Consider the following 22,284-nt stretch of genomic DNA (forward strand, 5'->3'; position numbering starts at 1 on the left):
CAGTGCAGACTGTGATGGCTGAAGATGCTAGGAAGAGATGCCCCCTCTAACTAATGACTTAACAAATATGGGTCTGGCCTTCTGGGGGAGGGAAAAAAATTTGAGAGCGAAAAAAAAAATTTAAGTGTTAACCACTTGCCTACTGAGCACTTTTACCCCCTTCCTGCCCTGGCGAATTTTCAGCTTTCAGCACTGTCGCACTTTCTATAACAATTGAGTGGCCATGCAACACTGTACCCAAACAACATTTTTTTTTTCCCACATAAATAGAGCTTTCGTTGGGTGGTATTTAATCGCGACTGGGTTTTTTATTTGTTTTGCTAAATAAATGAATACATATTGAAAATTTCAAGAAAAAATACAATTTTGCAAACCTGTAATTTTGTGCACTGACGTGCGCTGATGAGGCTGCACTTATGAGGCAGGACTGATAGGCATTAAAGGGGAACTGATAGGGTGGCACTGAGGAGGCACTGGTGGGCACTGCTGAATCTGCATTGATAGGTGGCACTGATGAGGAGGCACTGATGGACACTGATTAGCAGCACTAGTGTGCACTTATTTGCAGCACTGGTGGGCACTGTTGGGACTGCACTAATAATCAGTGCCCTGATTATCCAGTGTACATGCCCTTTTTAGAGAAGCAGGTTATTGGCTCTCTTCTCCTCTCCTCATGCTGTTAGCATGAGGAAAGGCATGCCGATAATCGGCTTCTGTTAAAATTTGTGATCATCTGTGATTGTATACAGCTGATCACGTGGTAAAGAGCCGCTGATTGGCTCTTTACCTCAGTATGTGATCAGCAGTGTCTGGAGGACTTTGTAATCACAGAGCGCGCTGCCCCCACCATCATTCGGCTATAGCACATTCGGCAAGTCGTTAAACAATACTAACCATGCCCATAAAACTATATCTGATCCTAGTTCAGCTTTTAAACCATTGTACTACTAGCGTTGTTATACAGTCATTTATGTCTTCCCAGCTATCTGCAAACAATGTGCCTATAATATTTTCTCTATAGAATATATCAGGAAACATTTCACTTGCTTTTTTACATTTTCCATTCTGTTGTCCCTTTTCAACATATTAAAGACCTATTTCAAATGGAAAACTATAACCCATTTAATAGCAGATAAGGATTGATAGGCACCTTTAGAAAACGTTATATATATGGCAGGCTTTTAAAAAAAAAAAAAAAAAAAAAAAAAACAGTTCTGGTTTTGAAAGATCATTTGCAATAGGGAAACCATTTGAAAGGTGTAGGTACAGAGCTGCCTTTGTATATATCTGTACACTAATGGACTTAGTTGGCAGAAAGCTCACTTGGAATGACCATTGCTGTTGCCACACATATGATGACTTTTTAATCAACATTCCATATCTTCGAAGGACACAGTTAAGCTTGTGTGCTGAAACTTGTTCTTGGGCTTGGTTTCTGACCTAGCCTCCATTTACAGGTTGGGTTTTTTTTAGACTCTCTTTTTGTGATGTTCACCAAAAATGAGAAAATATTGTCTGAAACAGCTGTATAAAAAAAAAAAACGTATCTAAATTTTTCCAACCAGATAGTGGTAACAGGAGGAGCCTTCTCAAGAGGTGTGCTGGAAGTGTGGACAAAAAAAGTGGCATGTTTGATGCAGTGTGTCCATAGCATTAACACAGTCCTTGTTTTTCTAACCCCCCCCCCCCCCATTCCACAGTTGCATTACCCATTAAACTGGCCAGTAAGTCTATTTTTCATCTTCCTTTACCAGACCAAGTTGAACAGCAAAACTCTCATTTAGAGGGTTGTGACAAGCCATTTAACACTGACATTAAACATTAACATTAAACGTTAAAAAAAATGCACCTTTTTTTTAAAGGTAAAAAATATGCATGCATTTTTTTTTTTACTAGCAGTAGATTATAGGTGCAATGCAGGACTCCTGCAGACTGTCAGTGTAAGCTGTCTGCTCATACTCCTTACGAGCAGGCTATTGCACAATGGCAGGGGGGAACAATAAACTACTTTAAATAGTTCAATATAGTACTATAGAGCTCAATAGTGCACTGGTAGTTCATTGAGAACTTCAAGCATAGTAGTTCTCCCATTCACAGAACTCTGTGAATAAATGATGCGGCCAGTGGGTGGAGCCATGCACAGCCACGTTTAAAAAAATAAATAAATACATTGTGACAGCGAGTTGGGGTAGAAGATCCCCTGCTCGCTGTCACTAGAGACAGCATGTCAGGGAAAGGCTGAAGCACAGGGAACATGTTACATGTTCCACCCTAAAAATGGGTGGAACATGTAACATGTTTCCAAACATCAACTTTTTTTTAAACCTTTTTCCAGAAAGGAAAAAAAACATTGCGATTGCTTAAACAGTGTTGGCTGAAGGTAATTTTGTTAATCACTTATGTAAAGTCTGCAGCTATTAGTTCATCTAACATGGGTGACACTGCTCTTCCATAGATAACGAGGAAGAGTGAGCATAGCACTCTAGCCCCTTTGCAGATGGGGCGGACTCCACCAAGTGGATCTGTCTGCTAATCCCTGCTGAGCAGGCCGATGACAGATCCATGTTCGATCCACTATGCCCTCCCAGCCAACTCTTCTCTTTGGGACGGTCAGATGGACTGTCATCTGATCTCCCCTGATCCGCCAGATGGGTGGGAAACAGATCCCCATCTGTCTGTTTTTAGCCGCCCGGATCGGATGCCAGTGGTTGTCAGCAGGTACATGTCCGCTGATCTCTGCCGCTCCATAGAGAGCTATGGATGGTCCGATCTGGTCCGCCTGAAAAACTGACAGGCAGACCCAATCAGTCCATCAGTGTGAAAGGGGCCTAAGACAGAAAGTGAGTCTTTAGAAACTGCATGGTGATTGATTTGCAAATGAAAACTGAAAATAGGATAAAGAGAGCCCAAATTGGCGGTGGATGGTTTTAGTAGCTTCTTAAAGCACAGTCACATTTAGCCATCCCCACACACATTGTTTGCTAGGCAAGCACCCTATATGACAGTGATCAGGGCTGGCAGTGGGTTGCTTGAGCACTGAATAGTAGTTTTTGGACTTCCTCAATAAGTAGGAATTTAAGATTTTTTTTGTGCTATATTGGCGAGTTGGCCTTCTTTTCGCATGCAGTAGGTTAAGTAGAACTTCACTCTCTCAAGCAACATTGACTATTTTTAATCCTTATGCTGCCGGCATTTTACGTTTCTTCAGTTACTTTCTACGTTTCTGGCCTAGGGAAATGATGTCATACAGTGTAGGAATCTTCAGGAGAGGAGGATGGATTTTCTCAGCTAACACCCTCCTGCCTGCATTCCTGAGCTAAGGGCAGATTGTTTCCAGAAAATGCGACACAAATCCTCTTCCCTTACTCAAGATGGCCACGTCCAGAAATGCTAGGAGGTGTTTTCGAAGTGATTTCTCAGCAAAATAAATTATGGAGACATGAATGAGGGGAGTTTGCTTTGAATATTAAAAATTAAATTAAATAGTGTTTTTGGTTTAGTGCTCAGATGTATTGTAGTTTCGTTTTAACTCCTTGCCTCTGATGTAATGCATTTGTGGGACAGCAAAGTGGGTGAGCTTTAGAGTCGGTTCACACTATGGCGACACGACTCTGTACTACTTCGGGGGCGACTTGTGAAGTCCAGTGCACCGCGACTTCGGCGCGACTTGCACGGACTTTATATAATGAATTTCTATGCAAGTCGCCCCGAAGTAGGACCCTTTTTCTAAGTCGGAGCGACTTGTGTCGCTCCTATTAGAACGGGTCCTGTAGCAGTCAATGGACCGCGAGGGACCGCGACTTGTCAGGCTGACAAGTCGCCTGACAAGTCGTGCTAGTGTGAATCGAGTCTTAATCTTCAAATATGAATCCATGGACAACCGAGGTTTTTGTGTAGAGAGACAACTGATCGCAGTGGTCACAAGATTTGGAGGTCCATCTCATTTCCAGTTGTAGAGATCCATTTAAATGGGTGCTAGGGCTGGTCAGGAAAGGAGACAATAAAAAATCCTAATCAAGTAATTAAAAATAGAAGTCTAGTCACCAGTATTACCTATGGTATGTGGTTTTATTATTATCACTGACTTACCATGCATTGTTTTGCATTGTGTCTTTGTGTAGAGGCAGGCATCCTGGTGAAGGCTGGGTGTTTGTTTCCTCATATGAGAGCCTCTATAGATATTAGGCTGTAGACACAGGAGTGCCTAGCAGTGTTAATTTTGGCAGCAAATTTCAATTTAGTTTTAGTCTTAGTCTTAGGACTAAAATGGCATTTTAGTTTTAGTCCCATTTTAGTCTTCTGCAAGTGTTTTTAGTTTTAGTTGTATTTAGTCGACTAAAACTCCAGTACATTTTAGTCGACTAAAACGTCCTACATTTTAGTCGACTAAAACGTCCTACATTTTAGTCGACTGAAACTCATTTTAGTCATCTATAATCGAATGGGTGTAGTTCAATTGTAATTTGTAATGCATTATCCAAGCATTTCTCTACAATTTCCAAACTCATTATATACTACTGGTGGTCCTGGAGTGAAAAATCTAATATGTTATTATTTATGGTATTAAGCTTTGAGTACCAGTGTTAATTTTGGCAGCAAATTTCGATTTCGTTTTAGTTATAGTCTTAAGACTAAAATGCCATTTTAGTTTTAGTCGTATTTTAGTCATCTGAATTGTTTTAGTTTTAGTCCTATTTTAATCGACTAAAATTGTGTTAATTTAGTCGACGAAAACGTTTTAGTTGGTTTTAGTCGACAAAATTAACACTAGTGCCCAGGCTGCTTCATATACCTACAAGGTGCACTGCTGTTTTTAGAAGGAATTCAGACAAAAGATACAATTGAGAGTACTGCTTAGGTATAGTTAAAGTGTTACTAATCCCAGGAACCTGAATTCTCTATACCTGGTCTCCCACAGTACAACCTTCCTTTTCTCATCAGCATTTTGAGCGGTCTTTTGACTTCAATGTCCAGCCGAGCACTGGTTAAAGCTTGTAGGAGGAGTTTTCATTCTCATCTGACTGTCCTTTGAGGCTGCATGAATCCTGACCCTCTTTCTGGACAGTGCTGATTGGCCCTGTGATGATCACGTGCAACCTCCCCAAACAAAATCTCTAGCAATACACTCCAAACTGAGAATGTGCAGCTTGCCTTCAAGGCTCTGTATTATCAGGAGATGGATTGGGGACAGTAAGAGAAAGGGAGGATCAGAGAAATCAGGTTTAAACAGCTTTTTTTTTTAACACAATATGGAGCATTAACCCCTTAGGTTCCACAGTGTGTATAACAGGCATGCTTTACTGCATATAAAGACTGATTTTACTGTTGTGGGTTTAGTAACACTTTAACATTTCTAAATCTACTCTGTAACACAGCAAATCTTCACTTTTAAAAATGAAATTTTCTTTAACATAGAAAGAAAAAACTATTTAAAGTCCACTTTAAATAGCTGCTCTATTTCACTTCATACCTTCCATACAGAAACAGAATGTATTTTGCCTTATCTAGACTATGTACTGGGTTATATTCACCTTTACGGTTTATTTGTAGATTTTGTTGGCTGTATGATATAGTTCTATATAAACCATTTTTGTCATAATTTTCCTTTTTTTTTTTGCCTTTCACATGTTGAAACCAAGTATTCTTTATCATAGGATTTCATCTGCTCCCCCAATGAAACTGTATTTATCATTTTACGTAAATGTACTGCACTACAGGAACACTGTGTGCATTTTTTAACAATTACGTGTTTGTAGGCTTTGCTGTCTGTGGCTCTGTCATATTTAATGTACGGCTCCATTAAAAAAAAAAAAAAAAAGCCAGGGGAGGATAGCTGGAGATGAGACTGTTGGGAAGAAGGTAGGTGTTATAATAATGCGTGGGCTTGAGTAGGCTAGTACTGGCAGCAGTGAGAATTGGTACAACAAAAGCATTGCTGATATTTTCAATGCAGTGGTGGAATTTGTGAAGGAATCTGAGCCTGGACAGAACAGGTACTGAATGATATGTAATGCATTGACAGAGCATGATCTTATTTTATTGTATGTACTACTGAATGTCTCCTGGCTTAACTAGTTGCCTTTCCATTTTCATTATAAAGACCTAAAATCTCTGCATTCAGATCCATTTTTATGAATGAGATATGATTTCCTGCTTCCTCCATTGAGCGAAGACTGATAAATATAGCACCAACAGTTAGAGATTTTTACATCACCATATCTCAAACATATAAAATGACCATTTGAATAGATCTATCTGCAGATCATTGCCACGATAACTATTTTCTCTTGATGCTTTTTGACTGCAGAGCATCATTTTGTATTGGAAAGCTTCTTTCGTTTATTCCTGTGTATAATTACTACGCAGTTAATGAAGATAGTTATAGTGCATCAAAGGAAGCAAATACACCTTTACCAACTATGTAGTTCGTTAAATTGTCATTTGTGTTTGTCTCGCAAGAAAACAAAGTAGGCAGAAGAATGGTTTGCCCTATGCAATAAACTTTAATGTTTTTAATGCAAATATATAGGATAACATGAGTCAGGCATCAAAAGTAATGGAGCAGGAGTTTCTAAAGCTTAGATATATTTACATTTGATAATGTACAAATCTGGAAATATACCTATCAGTCACAAATATTACCATCCCCGTTGTCTGTCTTCCTGTGTATTTTAAGGTTGACTGCTGCATACAGAGAGGAGTTTTATTTTAGGTTTTATTATAATAAAATAAAATGATAATAATAAGTATTTACCATAAACTGTGTTTCTGCATGATAATCCTTTAAAAAAGTCTGCAAATGTTTTGTGATTTTCTTTAAAGATTACTTTTTTTTATTCTTTAAAATATTTTTGCGTTGCCCCTTAAATTGCTTGCTTTTTTGTATATATAAAAAGAAAATAAATAAATGACAGATTCTTATACTTAGTCCTTACGCAAATCTGGTTTCCAGTTCAGTCTTCAAGCAGCAAGATAATGTGGGCAGCTTCTATCAAACCTTCTCCAGCTTAAAATGGCTGTTACTCTTGAATATTAAGTTGCACTAACGTGACATGTAAATACAGTGCTAATGATCGCAAGTTTAATGTAGAAATTTAATGTTTTGCGGACATATTTGTGAATGGCATTATTAGGGTTTTAAAAATAATGTTTAATTTAGGTTTATAGTTTTTTTATATATCTCTGAAACCATTAAAGTGCAACTCCAGCCATTTTTTTCTTTAATTGGATAGGAAAGAAATACCACCTCCGTCAGATTTTTATTGTATGCCCCTGTGTACACATGAATGAAGCTTACCCTCACATTCAGAGCATGCAATTTCCCAGCAACTGTGGTTCATTTATAAAGATATTATGAATGATATGGTATGTGCATTTCCAAATAAACATTTAATTTAGAGAGTGCTCCCATTGCCACAGGATTTATACAGTGTTATGGGATTTTTTGAGAGAAAGAAAGAACAGAAACAGATAGCTTTCCAAAAAGGCAGCCAGTGAGGGGGGTGGGTTATTGACTCATTTAATTGTGTGAGTACATTTTACTTTGAACAATTAAGCCATTTTAACAGCTTTTTTTTTTTTTATACATTTTATATGCTGAATTTCAAATTTACCTGCAACCCTCCCTCCCCCCTCTTTGCAAATAGAGTTGTTGTAATTCTCTCCAGAGCTTAGTGAATGTGGAGAAGCTTCTCTTTGTAAAGAATACCTAAATAAGTGCAAGGCTATTGCGTACAGAGGTGGCTGCTTATTCTATGGAGTGGATTTCCTAAAGGCAAGTAGCCTGTTCACTTTGCAAGGGAATTTTTCTGAAAGCTTGGTGAATGTGGTGGAATAAAAAACAGCATTTCTCTTTCGTTCATTGACGGACACAGCTCCTGATCTTCATAACTATTGGGTTATACTGCCCCCTACAGGAGTAGGACAGTAGGCAGAAAAAGAATTTGGCTACGCTTATGGGAAGTCCCAGTGGGGGGGGGGTATAGTCCCTCTTCCTGCTATAGGTACTCAGTTTTTTTTCTGCCTAGTCAGGAGTAAGGACCTTGTTTCTTGCTGGGATCTCTGGTCCTGGAAGTTTTTTTCCTTATAGATCTACAATCAACTGCCGAACCGGGCAACGGGCTGGATAATCTAGATCCAGTGGTTACCCCAGTTTAGCCAGCAAGCGCGCGCAGACCTCCACTCTGCGCTAGGTCGGCTGCGACATAGCCCCACTGGACGGGGGCTGGCCTGCGAGTTAAACACCTCGCGAGATGGTGTAGAGTGTGGATTATCCTGGTGGCTGCTGGTGCCTGTTTCTTCTAGGGGGTGAGTCTGGTGGGGTTCTCTCCCTCTCTGCTGAGGATCGCTTGGTGCTTTGTGCCTGGAGACCGGGTGGTGCTGGCAGCACGGTGGGGGGCTGTCCCTTTGCAGTGTTTTTACACTTTTGGTGGGGTCCCCCTGGTTACTCATGGAGTCTTTGGAGCACATCTCCCCACCTGACCCCCCTCTCTGAGGATGCGGTTGGAGGTGGGTTTTGGGCGACGGGCTAGCAAAAAGTGCCCCCCACCTTCCCCTGCCTCATCTGTCTCATTGGATCCTGAATCTGATTTGGCCACCACGGACGTGGGTCACCCTGCTGGGTCTGTGACCACGCGCCCAGAATCCTCAGATAGCGAGGATGATTCACATTTGCAACTGCGCATAAAAAGGCACTGGTGGAAGCACTGATTGTATCTGTGCGTAAGACCATAAAGATGGAGGATGCAACTATGACGGAGGCGCAGGTTCCCTTTGGCACTCACAAGCCATTCAGAGTGGCAAAAATGTGTCCTTTCCCTGCCTATTTTGACACAATTCTCGCTAAAGAGTTGGGGACGACCAAAGCGTTCCCTTTTGGTCCCTAAGCTATTTACTAGGCGATACCCTATGGGGAGTGCCTTATTAAGACGTTGACTGTTCCACCAGATTGAACAAGGCAATCTTGAATCCAGTTGCAGAGTGTCCGGCCTTTAAGGATCCGGCTGACAGGAAGATGGAGGCTGTGGCTCGCAATATGTACACTCTGGCTGGTTCAGCACTGAGGCCGGTATTCACTATTGCCCTGGTGTTGCAAACTCTGACCGAGTGGGCTAAGCTTTTACGCCATGACTTGTAGGGAGAACAGCTCCCCCTGCCGTTGCTGAGCTGGCAGACCAGCTAGTCTAAGGGCTGTAGTTTATCTGTGATGCCTCTTTGGATGTGGCCCCCCAGTGGCTCAGCTCTCTGTTTCGGCAGTGGTCCTTCGGCGTGTCTCTTGGCTTAGATGCTGTCTGTGGAGGCCTTGACCGATCTCCCCTTTCAAGGGGATCGACTGTTTGGGGCTACCCTAGATGACATCATTAAAGGTCTAACGGGGAGTACTTTTCTTTTACAGGCTACTAAGGGCAAGGAACCTCGTTGTATAAGTGGGTCCTCCTTCTCGGCTCATGAGAAGTTTTTTCATCCCTCAGAGTCAACTGACAAGGGCTCAAAACCTTTCAGGGCCTCTTCTGGAAGATCCAAACGAACCTGGTCTGGCAAGCCGAGAGCGGGCTTCTCCAGACCCGCGGACAAGGCTCTTTCAGCATGACTGTTTGCCCTCACCCGTATCGGGGTAGGGGGACGTCTTTGTTGGTTTCCAGACCCATGGACTTCCCTGGTACAAGACAAGTGGGTCCATGAAGTCAAGTGTTAGCCCCGGTGCTAGTATTGTTACGCCAACGGGGGATCGCGGTACCAGGCTATTTAGACAACCTTCTGCGAGCGGAGACCCCTACTGCTCTGGTGGAAAACCTGGAAATCACTGTACGAACTCTGAGGGAGTTCAGCTGGTTTCTGAATTTTCAGAAGTCTGTTCTGGTTTCGTCCACAAAGCTGGACAATCTCGATCTGACTCTGGACTCGGCCTTAGCCAGAGTGCTCCATCCTCTGGACAAACTCCAGAAATTGCAGGCTGAGTTTCGTCTCAGACTGTCCAGCAGATGGTCATCCCTCCAGGCTTGCTTGCGGGTGCTGAGCCTGATGTTGTCTACCTTTTGAGGCGGTTCCGTTTGCACAGTTCCATACGAGGTTCCTGCAAAGGGAGATTCTGGCCAAATGGGACAAGAATATGCAGTCTCTGGACAATCCGATCAGGCTGAGCCGGGGAGCGAAGGTTTACCTGATATGGTGGCTTTGTTCTCCAGCGCTTCGGCTGGGCAAATCCTTCCTCCCTTATATTGGACAGTGGTCACCCCGGATGCCAGCCTGTCCGGCTGGGGAGGTGTCCTCGGCAACAATTCTGCTCAGGGGATCTGGACACTGGAAGAGTCCAGACTACCGATCAATGCCTCGGAACTTCGAGCGATGCCTGGACCATTGAATTGATCGTCTTCAGGGATGTCCAGTGCGCATTTAATCAGACAATGCCATGGCCGTGGCTTATGTCAATCACCAAGGGGGCACAAAAATATTCCTGGTGGCTCTGGAGGTAGCCGGAATTCTAAGGTGTGGACAGAATGGTTGTTCGAGCCCTCTCTGCCATATACATTCCTGGGGTGGAAAACTGGCAGGCGGATTATCTCAGTCGGCAGGCGTTGGACCAAGGGGAGTGGTCCCTTCATCCGGAGGTGTTTCATCAGTTGGGTCTCCAGTGGGGAATCCCCGAGGTGGATCTGTTGGCGTCTCGGCTCAACAGAAAGGTGCAGAGGTTTGTGGCTTGGTCACTGGATCCTCTGGCGGACGCCACAGACGCGCTGGTGGCCCCGTGGATTTAGTATCGTCTGATTTACACCTTCCCTCCTCTTAAGCTTCTGCCAAGACTTCTACACAGGATCGAGGCAGAAAGGGTTTCTGTTAATCTTAATGGCTCCGGACTGGCCTCGCTGGGCTTGTTACACCGATCTGGTGCGAATGTTTGCCGACGTTCCTTGGAAGCTTCCTCTCAGGGAGGATCTGCTGTCCCACGGACCAACCTTGCATCTTGCTTTATAGTCGCTGGCTTTGACGCTTGGTTGTTGAACGCCTGGTGCTGATGGATAGAGGTTTATCTGAGTCGGTGATTCCAACGCTGTTAAAAGCTAGGAAATCTGCTTCCAGGAAAATCTACCATAGTATGTGGAAGACGTATATTGTGTGGTGTGAGTCTCCTTGGGTTTATCCTCGCTCCTTCTTGGTGGCTCGGATCTTGACCTTTCTTTAATTCGGGGTTGAACAGAAATTGGCCCTGAGTACCATCAAGGGCCAGGTGTTGGCTTTGGTGGTCTTCTTCCAACGACCCTTGGCTACACACTCCCTGGTGCGTACCTTTCTTCAGGGTGCCCGACATTTGGTTGCTCCAGTGCTTTCTCCGTTGCCACCTTGAGACCTCAATTTGGTGCTTTCAGTCCTCCAGAAACCTCCCTTTGAGAATCTTCGGGGATTCCCTTGCTTACGCTGTCTCAGAAGGTGGTCTTTTTGGTGGCTATCACCTTTGCTCGCAGGGTGTCTGAACTGGTGGCATTATCCTGTCGTTTACTTTAATTGGTGATTCGCAAAGATAAGGTGGTTCTTTGCCCCTGTCTGTCTTTCCTTTCAAAGGTTGTCTCTGATTTTCATTTGCATGAAGACGTTGTGTTGCCTTCCCTGTGTCCCAGGCCAAAACATCCGAATGAAATTGCCTTGCATGCATGGAATGTCGTCCGGGCAATTAGGGTGTACCTCGCAGCTACCGAGTCTTTCAGAAAGTCAGACTCACTATTTGTGCTCATGGATGGGCCTCGGAAAGGGTTGTCCGCTTCCTCTGCGACCATTTCCAGATGGATCAGACAGACGGCGATTCAGGCCTATTCCATCAGGGATCAGTTTCCTCATTTCTCTGTCAAGGCGCACTCAATTCGGGCACTTATTTTCTCCTGGACTTTCTGTCATCAGGCGTCAGTGATGCAGGTTTGCAAGGCAGCCACCGGTTCGTCAGTGCTCACTTTCACAAAGTTCTATAATGTGGATGTGTGGGCCTCTGCAGATGCTTCTTTTGGCAGCAAGGTTTTGCAGGCTGCTGTTTAGAGGACTTGATCCTCCTTTGAGGGTGTATTGTTTTTTTTTTTTTTTTTTTTAATGTGTGCTCCAGTTGTTTTGGTTGAGTTTCTGTTGCCTGGTTGGCTACTGTTTAGCCTGGGAATTTTTTTTTCTTTATTTTGCTGTTCCCACCCCTCATGTTTAACACTGCTTTGGGACGTCCCAATGGTTATGAAGATCAGGAGCGTCCGTCAATGAACGAAAGAGAAAATTGGATTTTTGACTTACCGTAAAATCAGTTTCTCTGATGTTCATTGACAGACACAGCACCAACCTTTCTGTGGAGTTGTAATTCTTCTGACACTGCCTGTAACAAAACTGAGTACCTATAGCAGGGAGAAGGAGTATACCCCCTGGGACTGCCCATAGGCGTAGCCAGATTATTTTTCTGCCTAGTGTCCTACTCCTATAGGGGGCAGTATAACCCAATGGTTATGAAGATCAGGAGTTGTGTCCATCAATGAACATCAGAGAAATGGATTTTAGAGTAAGTCAAAAATGTAAATTTTTGCTTGCATGTGGTTGAATGATGGAAATCCAACAGAGCTTTACCACATTCACTAAGGTTTTGGGAAAATTAGCGCAACTGCATTTGCCATTAGTAAATCAAACCCTGTGTGTGTGTGTGTGTGTGTGTGTATTGTCAAAGGTATTGGGATGGCATCCCAGTCTTAGTCTGTAGGGTTCTATATTGAGTTGGCCCTCCCTTTGCAACTATAACAGCTTAAAATCTTCTGGGAAGGCTGTCCACAAGGTTTAGCAGTGTGTCTATGTGCATTGGTTCACTGGTGCGCAGTCATTGGAAAAGGAAGGGGCCATCCCCAAACCCTTCCGCCTTAAGAGTTCCCTTCATTGGAACTAAGGGGCCAAGCCTAACCCCTGAAAAACAACCCCATACAATAATCCCCCCTTCACCAAATGATTTGGACCAAGCATGCACAAAGAAAAGTCCATAAAGACATGGATTTGCGAGTTTGGGGTGGAGAAACTTGACTGGCCTGCACAAAGTTGTGACCTGTACCCGACAGAACACCTTTTGGATAAATTAGTTTCTCGTCAAACATCAGTGCCTGACCTCACAAATGTGCTTCTGGAAGAATGCTCAAACTTTCCCATAGACACACTCCTAAACCTTATGGACCACCTTCCCAGAAGAGTTGAAGCCGTTATAGCTGCAAACGGTGGGCCTCTCTCAATATTGAACCCTACAGACTAAGACTGGGATGCCATTAAAGCTGAGTTCCGGCCTCAAAAACGATTTTGGGCCATCCGCTTGCTCTGTGTCACCTGTAAAAGAAATGGATAGTCCAGATTTTTTTTTTGTTTACTTACCTTGTTATTGAAGAAAATATACTTACCTTTCTTCCACTTCCTCCCTCTGCGTCCGCAGCCTGCGCCGTCACTTCCTGCTTGCATTGATTCCTGGGAGCTGAACGTCATCGCTCCCAGGAATCAATGCGCCTGCACCGGCCCCGCTCTTCAGTTTCGGTGCAGGCACGTCATTCCCTGCTAAACAGCTTCTGGGAATGCCCAGAAGCTGTGCAGGGATGACGCGCCTGCCCCTGAAGTGAGTAGCGGGGCCGGTGCAGTGCATTGTGGGACCGAAGAGGACACGGAAGAGGATGCGCTGGCTTCAGCTGCCCACACCTGAGATGGCAGTGCTGGAGAATAAATTTTCAAGGTAAGTATTTCTTCTAAAAGGTAAGTGCGACCTGGGACAGTTCAGAGGCTATCCCTTGTGGAATGCACTAGCCCTGACTGTCCCGAGGTATTTTTAGTGAAAAATAGTTTCCGAGGCCGGAACTCCGCTTTAAAGTTCATGTGCGTTTAAAGACAGGCGTCCCAATACTATTGGCAACATAATGTGTGTGTATGTGCGTGTGTATGTATATATATATATATATATATATATATATATATATATATATATAAAACCACTATGTATTTTTTCTAAGTATATTCTATAAGCATAGTTATGAGAGACAGAAAATGGACTATAACTTGCTTTGTTTCTTTCTTCAGCCTCTTTTGAGGTTGGGCCTGCAGAAACACTGGGTACTCTTCTTCTGCATCCAGTGCCTGTGGACCCTACTGTAAAGAATTGAAGGTGTCATTTGCAAAATTATTTTCATCTCTCCATATAAATGCATTGGGGATAGATCAAGTGTACCTTCAGATCAGAAACTGCCCAGCAGTCATTATAAACATCATCACTTAAAGCCTAAATAACCCAGGAACCACTTTGAGCTTTGTAATCCACTTTGGTCCCACTGCTGTCTTTGTAATAGTGTCTCTGAGATAACCTTGCCACCCTGTCAGAATAGAAGTTTAAGAGTAGTTCTGCTAAAAATAAAAAAGTTGCTTATGTTCTTTTTATTCCGTGCATGCATGTGTCATTTACCTACTTATAGGTAAATCTCTTGGCCCAAATGCTTGGTGCAATAATTAAAGCCACTGTTAATTTGCATTGATTGCCTGTATTAGCCTTAATTGTTAATTTTTGCGGCTTTAATTTGGTAGGAAAAGCATAATTGATGCAAATCCTGGGCTGTACAGTAAGGAAATCATTTGCCTAGGCTCAGCCTCTAAACCTTGTGAAGGTCTCCAGACTCCTCAGTCCCAGTTTTCAATGCTCTCAACCTTTATATAAGTCCACAATGTGACATATACCTCATTGGACTTAACTCATAGTAATCCAGTACTTTTTACAAAGTGCTGAATTTCTGGAGTTCAGCTATAAGACAGAGGTCTAACCATTTTTATTAGTGTATTTGTTAATAACTATTGCTAGTTTATTTGTCCTTTTTGTAAAAAAAAAAAAATGCCCTGGTCAATTATTTATTTATTTATTATTTTCTTTATATTTTAGAAATTGTTGCTTTTGGCTCCCGAAGTTGCTCTGACACTGTTAAAGGTGTGAAGAGGAAAAAAATAGTAGCAGAAAACCACCTAAAGAAAATACCTAAGTCACCCCTAAAGAATGTCACCAAGGAGAAGCAAAGGCATGATCTAGATTCCCACACATCATCCAGCTCTACCCCCTCAAGATCTGGTCATTCAAAAGAGAAGGAGCTTTTGCTGGTAGAACTACATAAACAAAACATCAGACAAAGCAAAGCTGCAAATTCTGAGCTAACTGGACAGTCTGCTAAGTCTGGAGTGTCAATGCAGGCTAAAAAACTGTCTGTTCCACCAGACTTATGCAACGGGAGAACTGAAGGCTTTGATTTTGGTAGCAAAATGACTTTGATTAAGGAAAGTAGTGCTCCTAGTGCATTACCAGTTTGTGATAAAAGTGCAAATCGTAACTCAGAGAACACCAATAAGCAGTATTCATGTGCAAATTCAGCTTTCGATGTTTTATTAAAAGCAATGGAGCCTGAACTCAACACATTGAACCAGTCTCGGGCACCTTGTGGCACTCAAACGGAAAAGCAGGGGCATAATAACAATCCAGCACCTTCAGTAACATACATAAGTTCAAGTACATCATCTTCGTCTCAAAGGGAATCAAGTGCTAAATATTTACATTATCATCACGGACCTCAGAGTGGTCAGCCTTGCATGTCAATTAAATATTCTCCAAATACCCAGGGTCATTTGGGTATTAAGGAAGAACAGTGTGAGATGCAAATACCTGCTGCCTGTTCAGGGTACTCCAATGCTCTGGACATAACCAAACATAAACAAGTTTATCATGTAGCTGCAACTTCTTCCCTAGTTAGTTCTTCAACTAATACAGTAACTCAGGTTCTTTCGCTGCCAGTAAATTCTTTATCTAATTCTTCAAATTTGTCTTTAAACTCCACATACAGTGTAACCCAAGTGGCCTCACTTATTACTGGGGAGCAAATGTGCAATATTGTTTTGAAGGATCAAAAACCTAAGAAACAAGGTAAATACATATGTGAATATTGTAACAGGGCTTGTGCAAAACCCAGTGTTCTCCTAAAGCACATTCGATCACATACTGGGGAGCGTCCATACCCTTGTGTAACATGTGGATTTTCTTTCAAAACAAAAAGTAATTTGTACAAGCACAAAAAGTCTCATGCACATGCCATTAAACTTGGACTAGGTATCCGATCAGATTCTGGTGGCATGCTCCTTTCACAGGACTCTGAAAAAGCACTTTTTATTAGTTCAGATGCAGATGACAGTGGAGAAAGTGATGAGGAGTATACTTCAGAGGAAAGGCAAGAAGATCAAAGTCTTTCAAGCATGGAATTCCCAGAAAATGTAAAAATGGCATCTGCATCTGACAGTATTTCACAGAAAGAAGGACGGTCTTCCTCAAACAGCCCCGTTGCAATGTGTCAAGACATTTTGGACAACCGAATAGAGGCAAAACTGACGGAATTACCTAAAGTTGTTGTTTATCCTGTCAGTGTTTCTCCATTGAGAGCTGATAGCCCAAAAGTTTTAGAATCTACTTCTGAACATTTTGTAGCACAAATGGCAGAATTAAAAACAAAAAACAAGCCTTTAAATGTTTTGCGAATGTGCTCATTAAGCGAATTAGAGCAGTCGTCTCATAAAATTTGTGAGCTAGTTCAAGCTGAAAGCAAACAGTCAACAAATATAACTCCTCATGCACAGCTGCAGAGACAGCAAGCTACTGATTGTTCCCAGGAGCAGCAGAGCAAATGTCTCCTAAGTCCTCGAAGTTTGGGAAGCACAGACTCTGGTTATTTCTCCAGGTCAGAGAGTGCAGATCAAGCTATGACTTCTCCATCACCTTTCGTTAAACTTTTTCCCTCCATTGAAAAAGATCTGACTAAAAATATAAGTTCTTTGGCACACCCAGCTGTTCATGGGACAATTGTAGTACAACCAGTATGTGTTGAGAAATCATCTTCTACAATAGGAATAATGCGGCCTCCATTAGGATCAAAAACGCTTGAAGAACGTATTTCAAAGTTAATTTCAGACAATGAAGCATTGGTTGATGACAAACAACTAGACAGTGTGAAGCCAAGGAGAACCTCATTGTCAAGAAGAGGTAGCATTGATTCACCAAAGTCTTACATATTTAAGGATTCCTTCCAGTTTGATCTAAAACCTCCAGGAAGACGTACAAGTTCCAGCTCTGACATACCAAAGTCCCCTTTCACACCAACAGACAAGTCCAAACAAGTTTTTTTTCTTTCTGTTCCTTCACAATACCCTTCCATTGACTGTTTACCAATTACAAGAAGCAATTCAATGCCCACAACAGGGTATTCAGCTATCCCCCCTGTAATTCCAGCTTCCCATCCTCTCCGAGGAAGCCAGTCATTTGATGACAAAATAGGTACTCTTTATGATGATGTGTTTGTTTCAGGACCACCTATGCCCCAGCAAACTGTTCATCCCCGCACTCTTGTTAGACAGGCTGCTGTTGAAGACTCCTCAACCACTGAACATTGTGGTCTGGGACCTGCTCGATCAGTTGATGAAAGTTATCCTACAAGTAAATCACTGCAGGATGTCTTGCTGCCTAGAAGCAAATCCTTTGTGCAAGGGTCTAGTTTAGATAAAATGAAAAAAACACATCAGGGTCGTGGTACAATGTTTGAATGTGAAACATGTAGAAATAGGTACAGGAAACTAGAGAATTTTGAAAATCATAAGAAGTTTTACTGTTCTGAGTTGCATGGACCAAAGAGCAAAACTATAGCTCGTGAAACTGAGCATAGCACAACTTCAACTATTTCTCAGCCTCAAATTCTTCATTATAGAGTTGCTACTTCAACTGGAACTTTGGAACAGCCACTGCTTATCCGAAAACGAAGAAAGATGAAAAGTGTAGGTGATGATGATGAACCCCAACAAAGTGAATGTCGTTTAATTCCAGAAAATTTGGAACCTCTGAAAAATGTAGCTAGCCCAAAATCCTCCTCTACTATCACAATTTTAGGCTCACAATCATGTACTGTGTCAAGTCCTCAAATACAGTTGGTAGCAAGAAACACGGAAACAAATACTGATATGAATTTGCTTGGAGTAGACAAGAACACAAACTTAATTTTTACAGAAAAAGTGGAACTTAAGTGTCAGGGAACTGGTATTTCAGTAATTCAACACACAAACTCATTGAGTAGACCCAACTCATTTGATAAATCAGAATCTGTTGAAAGAGTTTCACCAGTACCATTTTATGAACATCAGAAGTGTAATGCAAAGAATCCCATGCATACAGTTCATATTCAAGAAGAAAACCCCCATCATGACTCTCATAGCTCCTTAGGTGGATCAGTTGATACATCAACAACAGAAATCCACGAAAGCCAACAAAGTGCACTTACAGAAAGAACAGCATCAGCTCCTCAATCTCGTCTGGTTCGCCAACATAACATTCAGGTTCCAGAGATATTGGTTACAGAAGAACCAGATAAAGATCCAGAAGCTCAAGGAAATGAGCAAGAACCTCAAGAAAAATTTAGCTGGCCACAACGCAGTGGAAGCCTTTCCAGTTTGCCAACTGAAAAACTCCCTCCCAAAAAGAAAAGAATTCGTCTGGCTGATCTTGATAACTCATCTGCTGAATCAAGTTTTGAGTCTACCTATTCAAGAAGCCTGAGCCGAGAAAGCAGTTTATCCCGTGCCTCAAGTTTTTCAGCTTCATTTGACAAAGAAGAGACTTCAAAAACTGAGAGTTTCTCAAAAACAGATAGTATAAACAAATCTTCAGAGTTTCTTACAATTCCAACAGGTTTAAATGCGTTTGGAGTTCCAAGAGAGATGAGGAGAGCTGCATCTGAGCAAATAAACTGCACACAACCTTCAATGGAAGTCTCGGACTACAGAAGTAAGTCATTTGACTGCGGAAGCATGTCTAGATCAAGATCTATGTCGCCAACTAATATTATGACTTCAAGATCATCTTTGTTGTGTAGAACAAATACTGGACATATTCCCCTATTGGAAAGGAGGAGAGGACCACTTGTAAAGCAGATATCTTTAAATATTGCAGAAACTGGTGTTGCTACTTCTCAACCCAAAGTCCATCAATCAGAAACACCTGTATTGTCACAGCAAAGCATACATGCAAGAAACAGATCATTAATGGAATTTACAGTGTGCCCAAAAGAATCCTCTAAGCAAAAACTTGTAACCGACAAACATTTTTCAGCTGAAACCTCAAAGCTTGCTCCGCACACTGACTCTAATGTTTCAATGAATGCAACTAATACTAACTTATTTAAAAAAGATGTAATTGTTGGAAAGCAAAGCATGTTGCAAATTGATGGAAAAGAGAAGTATGTGTCTCACAATAAGAATGAAGTTAAAACAAGTTTTGCTCCCAAATATCAACTTGAATGTCAGAAAATCCAAGAGAACCAGTTTTGTGCTTCAAAACCAATTGCAATGATTTTGCCAAACAGTTCTGAAGACAATAGACTTAGTAGCACATCTTGGCATTTAAAGGCCGATACTACAGACAGTAGATCCAGTGTATGTATGACCATGCAAAAACAAGGCAAATTGTATTGTAATTTACAAACCACACATTCAATAGTTGTTCCAGTTCATAACTACAGCAATTCTCTATATTACGGGTTTCCTACAATTACTTCTCTCCCTGAGATTTTAGTAACGCAAGACCATGGGAATCAAATGATTTTTAAAGCCAGTTCAGGTACTGTGACAGAAAAGGAACAAGTACAGATGCCAAAGCCTAATGAGGAGCCAAGCAGACCTCCTGTAAGCTCCCCCAAAAACTCAGAAAGTTGTCTTCCACGATCTGCACCTCAAAAAGCTCCAGTAGCTGGCCTAGTTCCTCAGCAAGAGACTTCAGCCTCAAGCAAGCGAATGCTTTCACCAGCCAACAGCCTTGATATTGCTATGGAGAAACAGCAAAAGCGTGTAAAGGATGAAAATGGGGCTGCAAGTAATACTAGTGGTCAGCAAGTGCATTTGATGAGCATGAATGCTATGGAGCCTGGTAAACAAAGAAAGCCGATGTTAGTAAGACAGTTTTGCACTACAGACCCAGGTGAAAGCTTGGATCAGGATGTCAATCCTGGAAAGTATAGCTCTGAAGATCGATCTTTGGGGTCACAGATCACCAGCTTCCATTCCTCTGTAAAACCCATTTCCGATGTGAAAGAAACAATAGAATGTGAGAAAAATAAATCTCCTGAACTTTCTGGTCCCAGTGTAAGAATGTCGCCAGAACCTTCTACCAGCACTCAAGCATGCTCTTTGAAGCACGGATATAGTAGCCAAGAGAGGTCATCTGTTAATACTAAAGCAGTTAATATTCAAGGCCAAATAAAACTTGGTGCAGCAATATCAGTGGTAAATGCAGGGGATATGCATAGGCTGTCTTTTCCAAGCCTGAAAACATCAACAAGTTTCACATGGTGTTACTTGCTGAAGAGGAAGCCAATCCATCTTCCACAGAATGACCAAAAGACATCTGCTTATGCTTCCTGGACTATTGGTTCTAATAATCCAAACCCACTTGGATTACCCACCAAAGTGGCTCTGTCTCTGTTGAATTCAAAACAGAAGTGTGAGAAGTACATGTTTACTTTAGTGAAAACCTCTCACTCAAGGCATGACATCTTGGTGTACTCAAGCAAATGGAAGAGAAATGCGAAAGAGGTAATAATATAATTATTTGAGGATCAATATAAAATATTATTCAGCCAACTCAATATGTGAAACTGCAGAAAAGAGTAGGAATCTTACATATTTGCATTTATTAGTTGCATTTTCATTTGATTTTCAGTAAAGCACACAAGAATGTGCAATAAAAATGCATGTCTCTTTTCATGAATGCGTGTAATAAAAATGTGCATTTTTAAGTGCAAAGATTTTTTGGAGGGGCCATAATAATTTCAGCTTCTTTCTACTCTTAGTAAAAAGTAGATCTAGGATTTATGATCCCTCCAAATACCACCATATTGCCGGAAGAATATGTCCTCTTCCTCTCCCTAGATATTTTGCTCTAGCATCTCCAGTTTCAGAGGTGAAATCTGGACCTTTAATGGACAACTGTACTTATCGTCAGTTATCCTTATTAGACTCCCCCAGCTCCCTTTCCAAGTCACATATGTATTTTACCAGTCCCTGCATAAGTGGTGAACTGACTTTCCATAGAAATAAATTAAGGTTGCATAGCTCCTACGGAGAAGGGGCAAAGCCTGGCTGGTTGAATTTTTAAGAAAATGCTGTGCAACACTGAGTAGTCTACACAGCAAAGATCTCACGGTGGGGACAGGCATGTGTGAGACTTGGAAGGAGTTGCAGGGGAAGGACATCAAATACTAAGGATACCTGTACTAAAAGTACACTTGCTCTTTAGGATCTGTATTTCTAGATTTGAGCATGATTTAAGAGGGAATTGGAGAACCTGTGTTTCTTAAAAACCAAGTAAAGTGAAGGGAAAAATTCCTCACTATTCAATTACTCAGAGATCGAGAGGATGTAGCAAACTGCACTAGCCAAAACGTTAAATGTCAGTCAGCCTGACAAACTAAAGATAACTTGTAAAAAGAACCATTTTTATTAAAGTGGCTCTAAAAACTAGACTTTTTTTTTTTACCTTAAAGTGATATTAAAGACTTTTTTACATTTTTTTTTAATAACAAACATGTCATACTAACCTGCTCTTTGCAGTGGTTTTGCACAGAGCAGCCCCGATCCTCCTCTTCTCAGAACCCTCGTCGGCACTCTTGGCCCCTTCCTCCTGCCGAATACCCCCCAGGGCACCCAAGCGGGCGTTTTCCTGAGCCGCGGCTTTGCCTGTCCATTTACACACAGAGCCGCGGTTTGGCCCTGCCCCCATTCCCAATTAGCTCACTGGCTGTGGTTGACAGTAGCCAGTGAGGAGCAAGAGTCCCCAGTAAGCTGAGGCTCTCATGAACATTGCTGGATCAAGATAAAGCTTAGGTAAGTATTGGGGGGGGGGGGGGCTGCTGAACACAGAAGGTTGTATACCTTTATGCATAGAATGCATGGAAGTAAAAAAAAAAAAAAACTTTGAGCTTTTAGAATCACTTTAATGCATTCCCTGCATGCTATCTCAGTCTAGTGAGGGGCTCTCTCCTCTCTCACTCTGATGACAGGGTGCAGCGGGAGCTATTGAATCCTGCTGCTGTCAAATTCTGTAAACAGAGAGCAGGGGACAAGGCTGAGCCACGCAGTGTGTGTGTCTATAGATGCACACAGCCTGACTTGGGATTGAGCCCTCATGTCTACCCCCATAGCAAGCAGTTTGCTATGGGGGCAGACACAGAAGAGGAGAATCAGACAGAGCTG

The 22,284-nt window shown here is 42.1% G+C and overlaps 1 protein-coding gene across 1 annotated transcript in view; it reads left to right on the forward strand.

Moving 5' to 3' along the window:
- Positions 1-22,284, forward strand: part of HIVEP1 (HIVEP zinc finger 1) — a 205,497-nt gene that overhangs the window by 138,961 nt on the left and 44,252 nt on the right. Inside the window, exon 4 of the mRNA XM_082259257.1 lies at positions 14,903-20,625. Coding sequence (XP_082115383.1) covers positions 14,903-20,625 — 5,723 coding nt within the window. The remainder of the gene's footprint in view (positions 1-14,902; positions 20,626-22,284) is intronic.

Source organism: Pelophylax lessonae, assembly GCF_965119305.1.
Source record: "Pelophylax lessonae genome assembly, chromosome: 5".
In the NCBI taxonomy this organism is placed as follows: Eukaryota; Metazoa; Chordata; class Amphibia; order Anura; family Ranidae; genus Pelophylax; species Pelophylax lessonae.